Here is a 20402-nt window from a genome sequence, read left to right as displayed (position 1 = left end):
CTCTCAGGATTCATGTGGTCTGCTTATGAACAGCGAAAGAGAATGAATTACATCTTTAAAGGATAAAGATGGCGATATTTTATATTTTTGTTATTGTCAACAAATCCAAAGACAAAACAACAATGCGTTAGTCAGTCTATCAATAATACTTTCCTAACTTGTCATTGGATCTCAACTTCCAGCCTTCCCAGCCCCACTGGAGACGTGAATCTTTTAAAAACTGGGCCTGAGTATACACTTTATATTCAGTTTCTTCAATTTGTTAAAACAGCTGTCCACTGTAGTTTTTAGCTAGCGTTACTCTGTCTGAAGTAAAGTGTATTTGTGCATTTGTTTAGTACTGTTTACAGCAGCGGGACCAAGTGTGTGAGATCAACTCAAAATCATCTAAACGCCATGTTTAGAAGGAAATGTCGCCCAGTGCAATGATGTGACTCACTGATGCGTTTTTAACCATTTTTGGAGGCACAGAGGACTGAGCCATTTCTCACTTTGGCAACACAGACAATACTTGTGAGCAGGATCAGTTCCTTGTTGGCTCATTATTTCACGGTACACACTAATTCAATAGGAGTATCCAAATGTCAGCACATCTCCCCATACATCACTCTGGATCTGCGATGAATGCAAAACACATAGGTGGAGTAACTTAATCATCCTTTGGCTGCACCTTCCTCAAATTCTGCTCAGGGGGAAAAGGTGACTTTTGTTCCTTTTTATCTTGTGGACTGAGGCGATAATGACCTCTGAAGTGTTGCTATCTGTGCTCTTTTTTTTGTTATTCTTTGTAGGTGCTGTCACTGCCCCATCGCCGGCTGGTGTGTTATTGCCGCCTGTTTGAAGTGCCAGACCCCAACAAGCTTCAGAAGCTGGGCCTGCATCAGCGGGAGATCTTCCTGTTCAATGACCTCCTAGTGGTAAAAGTCCTTTTCCTCCTCTCCTCTCCTCGCCTCGCCTCTCCTCTCCTCTCCTCTCCTCTCCTCTCCTCTCCTCTCCTCTCCTCTCTTCTTCTCTCCTCTCCCTTTAGACCAACCTCTCTCTGCATTATTTCAGGTAACCAAGATTTTCCAGAAAAAGAAGAACTCAGTGACGTACAGCTTCAGACAGTCCTTCTCTCTGTACGGGATGCAAGTCATGCTGTTTGAAAATCAGTGTAAGTGATGCAGGGCGTATTTTTTTTTTTTTTTTTTCATTTTCTGTAGCATGTTAGCTGACAGTGTTTACATCACAGGGTTTGATTTAGCACAGTAACACATCTAGCCCAAATGGGGAAGTCAAACCGATGGGCTGTGACATTGTTTATACTCTACGAACTTCAGACGTATTCATCCGATGTGTTTTAACTTGGTTTTGATCAATGGCCCTTGTTTAAAGTTCTCTCCCTCTCTGTTTGCCATCGCCCAGATTACCCAAATGGAATCAGACTTACATCAGCGATACCAGGTGCGGACATCAAAGTCCTCATCAACTTTAACGCGCCCAACCCCCAGGACCGCAAGAAGTTCACAGATGACCTACGAGAGTCCATTGCCGAGGTCCAGGAAATGGAGAAATACAGAATAGAGTGTGAGCTGCCCTTTTCTTTTACTCCCATCCCCCTCTTACCCTGTCTACCTCAGGCTGTATAAAGTAGAAACAGGGTATGGTCCTCATTACTCAACTGTGGCAGTTTACGAGGCAGAATGTTTACAGAGTTCACAGGATGGCGAGCAGAAGAGAGACCCTTTTTTTTTTTTTTTTGGACATTCAAAAGGCAATTCCGCTGTGACCTGCAAAAGCAGGATGTTGGAAATTATGTAGATCAATAGTGGACGTTCATGAGTTTCAGACAAACCAAAGGTGGCTGAATACATCACAGAGAAGCTTTAAAGTCAGTTCTCTGGTCAGAGTGAGCTGCAAAACCACTGCCACTTATCACAGTCTTTCCTTGGCTCCTTTCCACAGCTGAGCTGGAGAAGCAGAAGGGGGTGGTGAGGCCCAGCATGTCGCAGAGCTCCGGTCTGAAGAAGGAAGCTGGCAACGGGAGCATGAACCGCGCCAGTCTGGATGACACCTATGCCATGGGAGAGGGCCTGAAGAGGAGCGCCCTCAGCAGCTCCCTGCGAGACCTCTCCGAAGCAGGTACAGCCAAAATGTCTCTGTTTTCTTTAACCAGCCGGTTCTTTCATGGAGAAGTGTTCTCCTTCTGTCATCCGCCTCTCTGTGATGACACCAAGGGGATAAAAAAAATAGCAAAATGTTGTTTCACGGCACCATACATTGATTTCAGAGTTCTCCCCTTTAAATCCACTATCTAACTCACTCATGACTGGATAGCTTGGTCTAGACAGTGTACTTTGTTTTCGAGAGACTTAAGGTGTTGCTGCACCGTTTTACAATCCAAAGACTGAATACAGACCTATTTGAGAAGAGGCTATTTGTTGAGAAAGTTGAGATCGATTTTTTCTAGATCTGTCTTCTCAGTGATGAATGAAATTGACGGGCAGTTGTCACCCCTGATCATTTGGATGAGTTTACATTACATTCCCATTCATGTTTTTATCGTCACTTTTTTTTTTTTTTTTTTTTTACTCAGCACTTCTGCATTCTTAAGTTTGTTTTTATCCAAAGACATTTCATGATAATCTTATGTTTTACTCAAAAACCATGTGGCATTTCCTCTCACGTATATTTGTGAACCAAACAAATCAGCGCTGATGTTTACCATTCTTAAGCAGCAACAAGATCGAGATTTAGTTTCAGTCTTGGTGTTAACAGTCATTTCACATCCATGAATATCAGTGTTTAACACAGCCGCTGTGTCTCTGAAGCAAGAATACATTTTCATTCATTACAGATAACAGCTATGTGAAGTTATCGGGTGATTAACTTGATAACAAAATGAAATCCAGTCAGGGGTCTGCCTCACTGATACTTGCTTTGTTCTTATGATCACTTCTTCAATGGGAAATGATAGGTCAGACAGTGAAGCAGTCTGTAGAAGTTTCCTCCGCCCTCCTGTCTCCTGTGGTTTTTTTTCCGACGCAGGATGTGGCATGTTAGTGGGGTCATTTTTGTTAAGTGTTTTCATTTTGTTTTGTTTTTTTCCTGCCATACTCCATTTCATGTGTATTTACTGTGTTTTTTTTCTCCATACACATCAGGTATTTTCCTGTTTATGTGTGATTATTGGTCATGTATCATTGGCTGAGTGTGCCTAACAATGGCAAAAGTGCTCTGTTCGCCCTCAGACCTGTATATGCCTGTACATCCCATGTGCAACAACCACTGTATTGCTTTTGATGTGTCTCCTCCTTTGTGACTGTCACTGAGACTGGCTACCTTAGACCCCTTCAGAAAATCTACATCTGGTGGCAACATTAAGAACGAGTTGTCATAATTTTATCAAGACAAAAAATCTGGGAAAAAAATTTGTGTAGGCATCAACCCTGAGCAAAGTTTTTAGAAGTATCCCGCAATCTTTTGGTAAAACATTTTCCTGGTCTTAAAAAAAAAAACCCTGATCCTCCAGGAGAACATATTTTCTGAGAAAATACATTCAAAATTTTTTAGAGCCTCCAGTACGAAGTGCGTTTTAAAACTTAACCCACTGAAATTTTAATGCAGCTTTAGTTTCCAACCTGAGTGAAGATGTGACTTCACTGCACAGTTAGCCACAGTACCACCTGTCACCCACCACACTCCCAGACCTGAACGCCCTCTCCCCCTTCCCGCCCATATTTGGACCTTTACTCACAGTCACAATCCATTGCACTGCCCCCTACGGGACGGGTGGGCGGCCTAAACGTCTGTAGTCGATCCAGGAGTGCTGTCGATCTCTAATCTGTGGTATTGCATGTCTCGGGCAGGCAAGCGGGGGCGTCGCAGCAGTGCAGGATCACTAGACAGCAATATGGAAGTAAGTTTGAAGCAGCTGGTATCCAAGCTACTCTCTATGTGATGATGTGCACTGTGAAAACACACCATTTATTTTTGGTCTTACACCTTTGCTTCATAGACTCAGTCCATTTGTTTGGATCATTTATTTTTCTTCCTGGGATGCCTTATAACCTGCTTGCCTCAGTTAGTGTGCATGCGTGGGTTGCCTGCCTCTGATCGTGCCCCTTTTTTTGGAAGCCAGAGATCTCCTGTTTTGGTCATTGGTTATATGACCGATATACACTTTATCTTCAAACAAGCATGACTCTACTAATCCCTCCTCTAATCCTTCCCCTTGTCGCCTGTCTCTGTCTTTCATTCAATCACATCCAAGCGGTTTTCATTTGGTTCTTCTTCTCTGTGGCAGGGTGGTAGCTCTGTGAGACTCTAGAAAACAGTACATCTCTCCTGCAGCCCCTCTCCCTGTCCGGGTCTTTCTTTTCTTTCTTTTTTTTTTCTCTTATCCACAACTTCTCTTAAATGCTGTAAGGTTCAGGGAGGAACATAGCCTTCATAGTCAGAGGTCTACTGATGGGTTTCACACGGACTTCTACAGATGTGGATTTCATTCATTCATCTTTCACTCATTTCATGTGTCCATGAGTTCATGTGTTGGGTTGAAGTCTGGGACCCTGAAAATTTCATTCTGCTTTCAAAGTCGTCGTATGGTCTTTCTCCAGTCTTAGATGAAGCATGTGCCAAAGCAGGGAAAAGATTTTTTTTTTGTAGGAGAATTCATTCCTGGTTAGTGAGTAGTGTTGGACCAGAGCAGGGGGGAAAGTGTCCAGGCCTGTTGTGAGGTCTGCACACAAGAGCTTAGTTCCTTCTGCCCTCTGACGTCTGGTTGAATGCTAATGTGTGGATGATGAGTTTGCCTGTCACATCCTCTGCATGTGGAAACTATGCCTCCATTGATTATAACATGTTGCATGTGTGACTCTTAGAGGGTTTGGCACACTGACTGACTGCAATGAAGATGAAATGTTGTCTTTTCTGCTCTTGTTGATGTCATTATTTATGTCTCTAATGGTAATAACTCTTGTTACAGATTTACTGTTTCAGGCCAGTTAGCTCCTTAAACAACAGAGCTCCTTTGAATACAGGCTCCTTTCATCGGGAAGTGTTTGCCCAAGCTGAAATATTCTTAGTGTTGCTGCTGCCTATCATGACAACATTTTTAGTTTCTCATTTGCATGCCCTATAACATTTTGCTACTTGTTTACCTAAAATAAGACAAGTGTGAATTCATCCTGCTGGTGCCTTGCAGCTGTAGTTTAGTAGCTGTTGTGCAGTAGCACTCGCACAGTATCTGACGGACATGCTGTTGCCTTGTTTCCTTCCTGCAGGGGTCCATCATTAGCAGTCCACACACACGCCGGAGAGCCACCACGCCGCGTGAGGGCGCACCCCGCAGCCATCCCTCCATCCCTAACTCAGCATCGACTTCCATCCTCGGGTCGCTCTTTGGCAGCAAGCGAGGCAAACCGCCATCCCAGAGCCACCCCCCTTACCCTCCAGCCGGCCACCCCACCCTCATATCCCATAAGCCTCACCCGACCAACCTACACCATACAGCACAGGCGGCGCACGCAGTGCAAGCCCAACTCCAAGGTCACCACCCCCAGTACTGCCAAGTCCCACAGAACCCGCCGCCTTACCACCACCACCACCACTACCACCCCCCTCCCCACACGCAGTACCACCAGCACCCAGCCTACACCTCACATGCACACCAACACGCCCATTCACAGCACAGCCATTACAGCCAGCATTCCCATCACACATCACACTCCCAGCACGGTACCCACCACCACAGTCAGCAAGCGGGTTCGGCACCTGGCGGACCCAAACCCAAACACAGTGGCATCAGCACCGTAGTGTGATGCTCCTAACACAGAGAGAAGGAAGCGTGGAGGGGACTGAATGAAGGAGGGACAATTGCTTACACCAAAGGGACTGACAGCATAACTCTATGGCCTGTCCACTGTGTTTTACTGCTGCTGTGATGGAAACCAATCACACGCAGTCACCTTTTTCACCTCCAGGTCCAACAAATATGCAGGATGGAAATCGGACTCAAATCTTCCACTAGGGGCCTTTTACTAGTTTGCCTGATCATGGGCTTGGCCCTGTCAGGGTTTTGGGTTGGGGGTGCGGGAGAGGGGGGGGTTCTGTACAGGAAGATGCTCTTTGTTTTCCACACACACACACACACACACACACACACACACACACACACACACACACCACCCACACAACACACAGGACACACACAACACACACCACACCACACAGACACACACACACACACATACACACACACACACACACACACACAAATAAACACACACACACACCACCCGGCCGTGTCGGCTGAAGAGAAAATGTGTTTTTCTCACCAAGTCGCTCCCCACTGCTTCACCCCCTCAATAGCCTGTCTTACCTTCATGTAATCAGGAGGGAAGACGACCTGAGACGAGAACATGGCTGACTTGTTTTCTCTGTCACAGTGACGGCATAATTTCTTGTGCACAGCCTTTTTCGGAAGTCAACTCTCAACTCTTTGGTTTGCAGATCCTCCCATCATACGAATGCTATTTGTTGTTGCCTCCCGTAGAGCTCATATGTAGTGAAGAACCTAGGTATAATCATTTCACACTAACTTAAATCAAAGGACAGGTAAACAACTCTGAGTCAACCATCTCAGTCATAGTAGTTCTAGTGCTGTATTTACTGTAGATGACAGCTATATGTGTTGTCTCCTAGCTCTCATAAATAAATGTGCCAATTATTAATGCATAATCTATTTAGTCAAAACTTCATGTACAGTATATATTGTGCGTAAAGTAATTTGTAAGATTATACTTACAATTATTATTATCAGCAAAAATGAATTTTATCAGTATTATACTGACTCTGTGGTAACGGGATGTAGATCTGAAAGGAGTGAACTCCCATTCAGTCCAGCCTATAATCTATTCTGGAATTCTTGCCTTTCAAATGGATCAGACGGAGCCTCTGGATGGCAGCTGTTGCATATGGGCCTCGGAAATTGCTGTGCTGTCGCAGCTGAGGCCTCAAAGCCGACTTCCTGTCAACTCTCACAAATGATAAACTGGGCTGATCGGTTGTTTTAATCTCAGTTTACGTCTCGCACTGTGGCTGCTTAAACTGTAAAAAAAAAAAAAAAAAAAAAAGTAACAAAGATCAAGAGTGAAAAGACACTCTGCGGCTCAGTTCATGTTACAGATGGACCCACAGAACGTGTTGAACAGGTCAAAGTCTGTTGCCTTTAGCATATACAACAGCTGCTCTCTCCTGACTCCGCAAATCAAAAACAATAATACCTTTCAAATCTTCTTTTGCCTTGTTTAGTATATTTTTTTTATTCACCGACGAGGTTTGGTGAGTGAATAAAATCGGTTCTTACATAGTGAAGTATTTTTTTCATCGTTTTTCTATCATGTGTGCAATATCTTTGTACTGATTTTGTACATTAAGAACAAGCAAGGTGTCCCTCCAATTTGTGCGTTTTTCATGTTGCGTCATTATTTATTTATTTTCTTTTTTTTTGTTTTTGACCCCCCGTCAGAGTCTTTCAGTAAATTAATGTGTGGCTGTCCTCGTGGTCTTACGAGCGGTACAGACTTGGAGTTCAGTAGAATGTCTAGTGAGTGATATTTTTTTTTGTTTTGTTTTTTTTTGTTTTTTTGTTTTTTTTTTTGCATGTAATGTTATTGATGTGAGGCTATCCTCTGCACATTATATAACAAAATCAGTGTTACCATAGCAAGTTTAAGTGCAATCATGTTCAGAAAACACAGACTTGTACTTGAGAGTGGAGATAAGTCTGTTATCTTGTTGTCCAGGATGAGATTCAGGTGAAAAAAAAATATCTTTTTTCATTTAAGAATATATAAATACTTACTTATACAGTTCACAGTAGAAAGAGGAATGTGTGTATATATTTTAATAAAAAGGAATATGCTTCTCTTTGGGCTGAACAGAAATATTTTGCTGGATAAGCACATATGAAAGAACACTTTCATTTTTTTCAGGAAATGCAGTTATAATATACAAAATGCAAACTGAACAAAGGAACTGGGTATATGTAAAGAATAACTTTCTACATTCTACAAATAAGAGTCTATTTAGTGTGTAAATTAGTGACGGTAATCTGTTTGTCCCAATATTCAGGTTGTAAATGTATTTTAACATTCACAAAGAAAACCATCGCCATAAGTCAGGCTTACTCTCACACATTAACAAAGAAGGTTCAGATGGCAGACATATCACATGTGGGACATTAATGATCAGCTGAATGTGTGTTTCCATTGTTTCCAATATTTTTACTACAGTTCTGAAATCTTGGGATGATGTAAAACCGAGGAATCTTTTTCTTTTATTTTAGTGTGTGTTGTAGTGCTTCCAGTGTCTACAGTCATTCTTTGTGAGTACCCCAACAATGCACTGCATGGATCTGATGCATCATGTGTCCTATTCACTGTGAGCTGATGGGATAGAAAAAAAAAAATCAGCCTATAAATTTTGACTTCTGCTTTGGTTTTGACTCATTTGGACTTTTCCTGATGTTGACGTGTTCTTGTTGTTTCATGTTAGGCTGGTAGTTATTAAAGCTCAGCATGCATTTCATCAACAAAGCCATTGTGTAAATTATAAACATAAAGAACATTGCACTTCTGTTGCTGAGGGCTCTCATTGTGTAAATATGGGATTTTGATGTGTAAACTGAAACTGTGTGGTAGGAGGGTTTATCTTTATGAAGCTGTAAAGGGACCAAGACAAGGGGCTAAAGGAGCTGTACATAATGTGTATATGATCAGTACTCTATTCTGATATCTGCAGTCAAGATCAGGATGTATATACATCACCTCATAGATGGATGTGAGGAGTGATATATGAACATATCGATTGTCTCAGCCTCCAGCTGTTGGGAACTGACATTTGCTGTAGAAATAAAAAAAAAATGACTGTTAGAAAGTTTGTTGCCATTTACATCCAGCTCTCTTTTCATACATGCAACCCCCCCGCACACACACACACACACAGACACACAAACACATACATACTGTACACGCGGACACACGTACACACATCCTGCTGCAAGCTGTTCAGTGTGGCGTGAGACACATTTTTAAAAAAAAAAAAAAAAAAAAGGAAAAGACAAGAACGGCCTCATTTATATGTGCATTCTGTTTGTACAGTGAGTAGTGAGTCAGTAAAGACCCCAGTTATTGTAAAACTTCAACTGTGACAATGTTGAGAACGCAAAATAAATGAATATATGACTTATGGTACGCATGTGTTGTCTTTGCTCTGCTGTGTTTTAACCATTCACTACACACTACTTTATCTCATCAAGTAAAATTGTTTTTATTCCCTTCTTTTTCTTTGTATACTGTATTTCACATTAGAGCCTTATCTTTAGGCTCTCATATCTTCCACTTCCAGGCTCCAACAATACTTTTCCACTAGTGTTACAGCATTTCCTACGGGGGACGGGCTACAAAATGAAAAAGAAAATCTGTGGCATTACACCACCTATGGGTGAAAAGAGATTCTGCCACACAGTTCCTCCATGGATCACCAATTGAAAAATTAGTTTTCATACACTTACCTTTAAGATTTAAACCCATTCTCTGAAGCTGTGGAAGTTAGGCTCTTTTTTACTTGGATCTCTGGTATTCTGCCTCAATATACAGTATGTCCATTCTGCTTTTGTATCTCGAAATTTCCATGAAAAAACTTTTTTTTCTTTTGACATTCAGAAATGCCCATAAGCAAATATAATATATGTACATGTGTTGAATCTCCATATATGAAATTTATGTACATATGAAGTAAAATCATATATGTATATACATTATGGCCTAAATATGTAAAAATTACATGCGAAACCTGTTGGAAATTAGAACAATATCAATATATTGACATATGTCTATCTAGATAATATATTATAAGTTTATATTATAGACATACTGTATGTTACATAAATATATATCTATCCAAGCCTGTAAATATATATTCATTATATATGTAAATATAAAAGATAGATGTGTATGGTTAAATTTAATAGGACGATTTTAAGAAAATCATATACAAAGATATAGGATTTAAATAATCATTTTGTTTTAATAAAGTTGCATTTTACTATGAGTTATTAATGTATATATTCATATATCCAGAGGATGTGTCATGAAAATATATCCTCTTATACATGACACATATGAAAATGTAAAATCACTCTTGATACAGGGACAAATCTGTCATATATGCCATAAGTCATAGTATTGTAAGGCATGAAAACGTCATGATATAGTAAGGCATAAAAAGTCATAGTATTGTAAGGTGTTACATTCCCCCTCCATAGGTGAATGTAGTTGTGTGCTGTGGGTAGGGATGCAATCTATGCTTCTCTGGAGGTGCTGCAGGCCTCACCCCTAGATCTTCCCTGCATTTTGGTGGAACTTCAGCAGATCAATCACATGGGCTATATAAGGGACTGAGGAGCTGCATTTCATCCTCTCTCTGCCATGCTGCCTGTTGCCTGCCTTCTACCTGTCTGTGTGATTTGTGAATACACGTTCTGTGCCTGCCAGTACTTTTTGTTTGGTAAATTTGTTTAAGTTTTTGACTAAGAAGAAGAAGCCAAGAAGCCTGTAGGGGAGAGTTGCCATTTTGTTTTAATTCACTTTTTCTACTGTTTTTTGAGATTGTCAGGGAGGTCAGTATTTTAACCTTTTCTTTTGTTAGTATGATCATTCTGTTGGTTATTTTGGCCTTGGATCTCTCTGACATTGTACTGTGCCTCAGGTTTGAAATAAACCTTTCAAATCCTGAACCTTGTGACTCATCAAATTCTTCATCTAGTTTTATGTTACTCCCGTTTCCCCTGGACCTATTTGGGGTCATAACATGAAGTAAAAAAGTCATAAAAACGTCACGGTACATTGAGACATTAAAACGTCATAGTACAGTAAAAGATATAGATGTCATTCTATAATATAGCATGCAAAGTCATAGTATAGTAAGGCATAAAATGTCATAAAAACGTCATAGTATAGTAAGGAATAAAAACCTCCTTGATTAGTGAGGTAAAGAATGTCATAAAAACATCATAGAAGCCTATAGTAAGACATAAAATGTCATAAGAACGAGTATATAGTATATTAAGGCATAAAATTATCAAAAAAAAGTCATAGTATAGTAAGGCATAAAAATGTCAAAAAATGTCATAGTATAGTATGGCATAAAATTGTTTAAAAACGTTATAGTATAGTAAGGCATAAAAATACAAAATATGTCATAGTATAGTATGGCATAAAATTATTTAAAAACGTTATAGTATAGTATGGCAAAAAATGTCATATTATGGTAAGGCATAAAACCTCAAAAAAACGTCATAGTATAGTATGGCATAAAAATTGTCAAATAATGTCATAGTATAGTAAGGCACAAAACCTCAAAAAACGTCATATTACAGTAAGGCATAATATTGTCAAAAAATGTCACAGTATAGTATGGCAAAAAATGTCATATTATAGTAAGGTATAAAATTCTCAAAAAAAACGTCATAGTATAGTATGGCAAAAAATGTCAAAAAACATCATAATATAGTATGGCATGAAATTGTCAAATAATGACATAGTATGGTAAGGCATAAAAATTGTCAAATAATGCCATAGTATAGTAAGGCATAAAACCTCAAAAACCGTCACAGTATAGTATGGCAAAAAATGTCATATTATAGTAAGGCATAAAATTCCTGAAAAAACGTCATAGTATAGTATGGCAAAAAATGTCAAAAAACGTCATAATATATTATGGCACGAAATTGTCATAAAATGTCATAGTATAGTATGGCAACATATGTCATAGTATAGTAAGGCATAAAATTTTCAAAAAACATCATATTATAGTAAGGCATAAAATTCCTAAAAAAACGTCATAGTATAGTATGGCAAAAAATGTCAAAAAACGTCATAATATATTATGGCATGAAATTGTCATAAAATGTCATAGTATAGTATGGCAACATATGTCATAGTATAGTAAGGCATAAAATTTTCAAAAAACATCATGGTATTGTATGGCATAAAATGTCAAGAAAAGTCATAATATAATATGGCAAAAAATTTCATATTATAGTAAGGCATAAAACCTCAAAAAATGTCATATTATAGTAAGGCATAAAATTCTCAAAAAAACGTCATAGTATAGTATGGCAAAAAATGTCAAAAAACGTCATAATATAGTATGGCATGAAATTGTCAAAAAACGTCACAGGATAGTATGGCAAAAAATGTCATATTATAGTAAGGCATAAAACCTCAAAAAAACGTCATAGTATAGTATGCCAAAAAATGTCAAAAAACGTCATAATGTAGTATGGCATGAAATTCTCAAAAAACGTCACAGTATAGCATGGCAAAAAATTTCATAGTATAGTAAGGCATAAAACCTCAAAAAACGTCAACGTATAGTAAGGCAAGAAAATGTTAAAAAACGTCATAGTATAGCATGGCAAAAAATTTCATAGTATAGTAAGGCATAAAACCTCAAAAAACGTCAACGTATAGTAAGGCAAGAAAATGTTAAAAAACGTCATAGTATAGCATGGCAAAAAATTTCATAGTATAGTAAGGCATAAAACCTCAAAAAACGTCAACGTATAGTAAGGCAAGAAAATGTTAAAAAACGTCATAGTATAGCATGGCAAAAAATTTCATAGTATAGTAAGGCATAAAACCTCAAAAAACGTCAACGTATAGTAAGGCAAGAAAATGTTAAAAAACGTCATAGTATAGCATGGCAAAAAATTTCATAGTATAGTAAGGCATAAAACCTCAAAAAACGTCAACGTATAGTAAGGCAAGAAAATGTTAAAAAACGTCATAGTATAGCATGGCAAAAAATTTCATAGTATAGTAAGGCATAAAACCTCAAAAAACGTCAACGTATAGTAAGGCAAGAAAATGTTAAAAAACGTCATAGTATAGCATGGCAAAAAATTTCATAGTATAGTAAGGCATAAAACCTCAAAAAAACGTCATAGTATAGTATGGCAAAAAATGTCAAAAAACGTCATAATATAGTATGGCATGAAATTGTCAAAAAAACGTCACAGTATACTATGGCAAAAAATGTGATATTATAGTAAGGCATAAAACCTCAAAAAACGTCAAAGTATAGTAAGGCAAGAAAATGTTAAAAAACGTCATAGTATAGCATGGCAAAAAATTTCATAGTATAGTAAGGCATAAAACCTCAAAAAATGTCATATTATAGTAAGGCATAAAATTCTCAAAAAAATGTCATTGTATAGTATGGCAAAAAATGTCAAAAAACGTCATAATATAGTATGGCATGAAATTGTCAAATAATGTCATAGTATGGTAAGGCATAAAAATTGTCAAATAATGTCATAGTATAGTAAGGCATAAAACCTCAAAAAACGTCACAGTATAGTATGGCAAAAAATGTCATATTATAGTAAGGCATAAAACCTCAAAAAAACGTCATGGTATAGTATGGCAAAAAATGTCAAAAAATGTCATAATATAGTATGGCATAAAATTGTCAAAAAACATCATAGTATAGTATGGCATAAAAATTGTCAAATAATGTCATAGTATAGTAAGGCACAAAACCTCAAAAAACGTCATATTACAGTAAGGCATACAATTGTCAAAAAACGTCACAGTATAGTATGGCAAAAAATGTCATATTATAGTAAGGTATAAAATTCTCAAAAAAAACGTCATAGTATAGTATGGCAAAAAATGTCATAAAACGTCATAATATATTATGGCATGAAATTGTCATAAAATGTCATAGTATAGTATGGCAACATATGTCATAGTATAGTAAGGCATAAAATTGTCAAAAAACATCATAGTATTGTATGGCATAAAATGTCAAGAAACGTCATAATATAGTATGGCAAAAAATGTCATATTATAGTATGGCATAAAACCTCAAAAAACGTCAAAGTATAGTAAGGCAAAAAATTGTTAAAAAACGTCCTAGTATAGCATGGCAAAAAATTTCATAGTATGGTAAGGCACAAAACCTCAAAAAATGTCATATTATAGTAAGGCATAAAATTCTCAAAAAACATAATAGTACAGTATGGCATCAAAATGTCAAAAAATGTCATAGTATAGTAAGGCATAAAATTCTCAAAAAACATAATAGTACAGTATGGCATCAAAATGTCAAAAAATGTCATAGTATAGTAAGGCATAAAATTCTCAAAAAACATAATAGTACAGTATGGCATCAAAATGTCAAAAAATGTCATAGTATAGTAAGGCATAAAATTCTCAAAAAACATAATAGTACAGTATGGCATCAAAATGTCAAAAAATGTCATAGTATAGTAAGGCATAAAATTCTCAAAAAACATAATAGTACAGTATGGCATCAAAATGTCAAAAAATGTCATAGTATAGTAAGGCATAAAATTCTCAAAAAACATAATAGTACAGTATGGCATCAAAATGTCAAAAAATGTCATAGTATAGTAAGGCATAAAATTCTCAAAAAACATAATAGTACAGTATGGCATCAAAATGTCAAAAAATGTCATAGTATAGTAAGGCATAAAATTCTCAAAAAACATAATAGTACAGTATGGCATCAAAATGTCAAAAAATGTCATAGTATAGTAAGGCATAAAATTCTCAAAAAACATAATAGTACAGTATGGCATCAAAATGTCAAAAAATGTCATAGTATAGTAAGGCATAAAATTCTCAAAAAACATAATAGTACAGTATGGCATCAAAATGTCAAAAAATGTCATAGTATAGTAAGGCATAAAAATGTCAAAAAACGTCACAGTATAGTATGGCAAAAAATTTCATATTATAATAAGGCATAAAATTCTCAAAAAACATAATAGTACAGTATGGCATAAAATGTCAAAAAACATCATAATATAGTATGGCAAAAAACGTCATAGTATAGTAAGGCATAAAACCTCAAAAAATGTCATAGTATAGTATGGCAAAAAATGTCAAAAAACGTCATAATATATTATGGCACGAAATTGTCATAAAATGTCATAGTATAGTATGGCAACATATGTCATAGTATAGTAAGGCATAAAATTGTCATAAAATGTCATAGTATAGTAATGCATAAAACCTCAAAAAATGTCATATTATAGTAAGGCATAAAATTCTCAAAAAAACGTCATAGTATAGTATGGCAAAAAATGTCAAAAAACGTCATAATATAGTATGGCATGAAATTGTCAAATAATGTCATAGTATGGTAAGGCAAAAAAATTGTCAAATAATGTCATAGTATAGTAAGGCATAAAACCTCAAAAGACGTCACAGTATAGTAAGGCATAAAATTGTCAACAAACGTCACAGTATAGTATGGCAAAAAATGTAATATTATAGTAAGTCATGAAATTCTCAAAAAAACGTCATAGTATAGTATGGCAAAAAATGTCAAAAAACGTCATAATATAGTATGGCATGAAATTGTCAAATAATGTCATAGTATGGTAAGGTATAAAAATTGTCAAATAATGTCATAGTATAGTAAGGCATAAAACCTCAAAAAACGTCACAGTATAGTAAGGCATAAAATTGTCAACAAACGTCACAGTATAGTATGGCAAAAAATGTAATATTATAGTAAGTCATAAAATTGTCAACAAACGTCACAGTATAGTATGGCAAAAAATGTAATATTATAGTAAGTCATAAAATTCTCAAAAAACATAATAGTATAGTATGGCAAAAAATGTCAAAAAAGTCATAATATATTATGGCATGAAATTGTCAAAAACGTCATAGTAAAGTATGGCAAAAAATGTCATAGTATAGTAAGGCATAAAACCTCAAAAAATGTCAAAGTATAGTATAGCATAAAACCTCAAAAAACGTCAAAGTATAGTATGGCAAAAAATGTCATATTATAGTAGGGCATAAAATGACAGAAAAACGTCACAATATAGTAAGGCATGAAATTGTCAAAAAACGTCATAGTATAGCATGGCATAAAATTTTATAGTATAGTAAGGCATAAAACCTCAAAAAACGTCATATTATAGTAAGGCATAAAATTGTCAACAAACGTCACAGTATAGTCTGGCAAAAAAATGTCAAAAAACATCATAATATATTATGGCATGAAATTGTCAAAAAACGTCATAGTATAGTATGGCAACATACGACATAGTATAGTAAGACATAAAACTTCAAAAAACATCATATTATAGTAAGGCATGAAATTGTCAAAAAACGTCATAGTATAGCATGGCATAAAATTTTATAGTATAGTAAGGCATAAAACCTCAAAAAACGTCATATTATAGTAAGGCATAAAATTGTCAACAAACGTCACAGTATAGTATGGCAAAAAATGTAATATTATAGTAAGTCATAAAATTCTCAAAAAAACGTCATAGTATAGTATGGCAAAAAATGTCAAAAAACATCATAATATATTATGGCATAAAATTGTCAAAAAACGTCATAGTATAGTATGGCAACATACGACATAGTATAGTAAGACATAAAACTTCAAAAAACATCATATTATAGTAAGGCATAAAATTGTCAAAAAATGTCATAGTATACTATGGCAAAAAATGTCAAAAAAAATCATAATATAGTATGGCATAAAATTGTCAAAAAACGTCACAGTATAGTATGGCAAAAAATTTCATATTATAATTAGGCATAAAATTCTCAAAAAACATAATAGTATAGTATGGCATAAAATGTCAAAAAACGTCATAATATAGTATGGCAAAAAACGTCAAAAAATGTCATAGTATAGTATGGCAAAAAATGTCAAAAAACGTCATAATATATTATGGCACGAAATTGTCATAAAATGTCATAGTATAGTATGGCAACATATGTCATAGTATAGTAAGGCATAAAATTGTCATAAAATGTCATAGTATAGTAATGCATAAAACCTCAAAAAATGTCATATTATAGTAAGGCATAAAATTCTCAAAAAAACGTCATAGTATAGTATGGCAAAAAATGTCAAAAAACGTCATAATATAGTATGGCATGAAATTGTCAAATAATGTCATAGTATGGTAAGGTATAAAAATTGTCAAATAATGTCATAGTATAGTAAGGCATAAAACCTCAAAAAACGTCACAGTATAGTAAGGCATAAAATTGTCAACAAACGTCACAGTATAGTATGGCAAAAAATGTAATATTATAGTAAGTCATAAAATTGTCAACAAACGTCACAGTATAGTATGGCAAAAAATGTAATATTATAGTAAGTCATAAAATTCTCAAAAAACATAATAGTATAGTATGGCAAAAAATGTCAAAAAAGTCATAATATATTATGGCATGAAATTGTCAAAAACGTCATAGTAAAGTATGGCAAAAAATGTCATAGTATAGTAAGGCATAAAACCTCAAAAAATGTCAAAGTATAGTATAGCATAAAACCTCAAAAAACGTCAAAGTATAGTATGGCAAAAAATGTCATATTATAGTAGGGCATAAAATGACAGAAAAACGTCACAATATAGTAAGGCATGAAATTGTCAAAAAACGTCATAGTATAGCATGGCATAAAATTTTATAGTATAGTAAGGCATAAAACCTCAAAAAACGTCATATTATAGTAAGGCATAAAATTGTCAACAAACGTCACAGTATAGTCTGGCAAAAAATGTCAAAAAACATCATAATATATTATGGCATGAAATTGTCAAAAAACGTCATAATATAGTATGGCAAAAAATGTCATAGTATAGTAAGGCATAAAACCTCAAAAAATGTCATAGTATAGTATGGCATAAAATGTCATATTATAGTAAGGCATAAAATGTCAAAAAACGTCATAATATAGTAAGGCATAAAATTGTCAAAAAAACGTCATAATATATTATGGCATGAAATTGTCAAAAAACGTCATAGTATATTATGGCAACATACGTCATAGTATAATAAGGCATAAAACTTCAAAAAACATCATATTATGGTAAGGCATAAAATTCTCAAAAAACGTCATAGTATAGTATGGCATAAAATGTCAAAAAACGTCATAATATAGTATGGCATGAAATTGTCAAAAAACGTCATAGTATAGCATGGCAAAAAATTTCATAGTATAGTAAGGCATAAAACCGCAAAAAACGTCATATTATAGTAAGGCATAAAATTGTCAACAAACGTCACAGTATAGTCTGGCAAAAAATGTCAAAAAACATCATAATATATTATGGCATGAAATTGTCAAAAAACGTCATAGTATAGTATGGCAACATACGACATAGTATAGTAAGACATAAAACTTCAAAAAACATCATATTATAGTAAGGCATGAAATTGTCAAAAAACATCATATTGCAGTAAGGCATAAAATTGTCAAAAAACGTCACAGTATAGTATGGTAAAAAATTTTATATTATAGTAAGGCATAAAATTCTCAAAAAACATCATAGTATAGTATGGCATAAAATGTCAAAAAACGTCATAATATAGTATGGCAAAAAATGTCATAGTATAGTAAGGCATAAAACCTCAAAAAATGTCATAGTATAGTATGGCATAAAATGTCATATTATAGTAAGGCATAAAATGTCAAAAAACGTCATAATATAGTAAGGCATAAAATTGTCAAAAAAACGTCATAATATATTATGGCATGAAATTGTCAAAAAACGTCATAGTATATTATGGCAACATACGTCATAGTATAATAAGGCATAAAACTTCAAAAAACATCATATTATGGTAAGGCATAAAATTCTCAAAAAACGTCATAGTATAGTATGGCATAAAATGTCAAAAAACGTCATAATATAGTATGGCATGAAATTGTCAAAAAACGTCATAGTATAGTATGGCAAAAAATGTCATAGTATAGTAAGGCATAAAACCTCAAAAAATGTCAAAGTATAGTCAGGCAAGAAATTGTCAAATAATGTCATAGTATAGCATGGCAAAAAATTTCATTGTATAGTAAGGCATAAAATGTCAAAAAACGTCATATTACAGTAAGGCATAAAATTGTCAACAAACGTCACAGTATAGTATGGCAAAAAAATGTCATATTATAGTAAGGCATAAAATTCTCAAAAAAACGTCATAGTATAGTATGGCAAAAAATGTCAAAAAAACGTCATAATATATTATGGCATGAAATTGTCAAAATACGTCATAGTATAGTATGGCAACATACGTCATAGTATAATAAGGCATAAAACTTCAAAAAACATCATATTATGGTAAGGCATAAAATTCTCAAAAAACGTCATATAGTATGGCATGAAATTGTCAAAAAACATCATAGTATAATAAGGCATAAAATTGTCAAAAAACGTCATAGTAAAGTATGGCAAAAAATGTCATAGTATAGTAAGGCATAAAACCTCAAAAAATGTCATAGTATAGTATGGCATAAAATTGTCAAAAAATTGTCAAAAAACGTCATAGTATAGCATGGCAAAAAATTTCATAGTATAGTATGGCATAAAATTGTCAAAAAATTGTCAAAAAACGTCATAGTATAGCATGGCAAAAATTTCATAGTATAGTAAGGCATAAAACCTCAAAAAACGTCATATTATAGTAAGGCATAAAATTGTCAACAAATGTCACAGTATAGTATGGCAAAAAATGTCATATTATAGTAAGGCATAACATTCTCAAAAAAACGTCATAGTATAGTATGGCAAAAAATGTCAAAAAAACGTCATAATATATTATGGCATGAAATTGTCAAAAAACGTCATAGTATAGTATGGCAACATACGTCATAGTATAAATAGGCATCAAACTTCAAAAAACATCATATTATAGTAAGGCATAAAATTCTCAAAAAACGTCATAGTATAGTATGGCATAAAATGTCAAAAAACGTCATAATATAGTATGGCATGAAATTGTCAAAAAACGTCATAGTATAGTATGGCAAAAAATGTCATAGTATAGTAAGGCATAAAACCTCAGAAAATGTCATAGTATAGTAAGGCATAAAACCTCAGAAAATGTCATAGTATAGTATGGCATAAAATTGTCAAAAAATTGTCAAAAAACGTCATAGTATAGCATGGCAAAAAATTTCATAGTATAGTAAGGCATAAAACCTCAAAAAACGTCATATTATAGTAAGGCATAAAATTGTCAACAAATGTCACAGTATAGTATGGCAAAAAATGTCATATTATAGTAAGGCATAACATTCTCAAAAAAACGTCATAGTATAGTATGGCAAAAAATGTCAAAAAAACGTCATAATATATTATGGCATGAAATTGTCAAAAAACGTCATAGTATAGTATGGCAACATACGTCATAGTATAAATAGGTATAAAACTTCAAAAAACATCATATTATGGTAAGGCATAAAATTCTCAAAAAACGTCATAGTATAGTATGGCATAAAATGTCAAAAAACGTCATAATATAGTATGGCATGAAATTGTCAAAAAACATCATAGTATAGTATGG

At 34.8% G+C, this 20402-nt stretch overlaps 1 protein-coding gene across 3 annotated transcripts in view; it reads left to right on the top strand.

The window, feature by feature from the left end:
• LOC111217310 (IQ motif and SEC7 domain-containing protein 1-like) overlaps positions 1-6063 on the top strand; it is a 39415-nt gene extending 33352 nt beyond the window's left edge. For 2 of the 3 annotated variants that reach the window (XM_022739112.1, XM_022739111.1), the window contains exons 9-14: positions 792-917; positions 1054-1153; positions 1405-1566; positions 1945-2121; positions 3849-3898; positions 5265-6063. In XM_022739112.1, coding sequence (XP_022594833.1) covers positions 792-917; positions 1054-1153; positions 1405-1566; positions 1945-2121; positions 3849-3898; positions 5265-5801 — 1152 coding nt within the window. In that variant the 3' untranslated portion in view covers positions 5802-6063. The remainder of the gene's footprint in view (positions 1-791; positions 918-1053; positions 1154-1404; positions 1567-1944; positions 2122-3848; positions 3899-5264) is intronic. The other variant, XM_022739113.1, reaches the window with a different exon arrangement.
• Positions 6064-20402: the final 14339 nt, after the last annotated feature.

The sequence above is a fragment of the Seriola dumerili genome, unplaced genomic scaffold, assembly GCF_002260705.1.
Source record: "Seriola dumerili isolate Sdu_G_001 unplaced genomic scaffold, Sdu_1.0 BDQW01000043.1, whole genome shotgun sequence".
NCBI lineage: Eukaryota > Metazoa > Chordata > Actinopteri > Carangiformes > Carangidae > Seriola > Seriola dumerili.
This window is presented reverse-complemented; position numbering and strand designations above follow the sequence as displayed.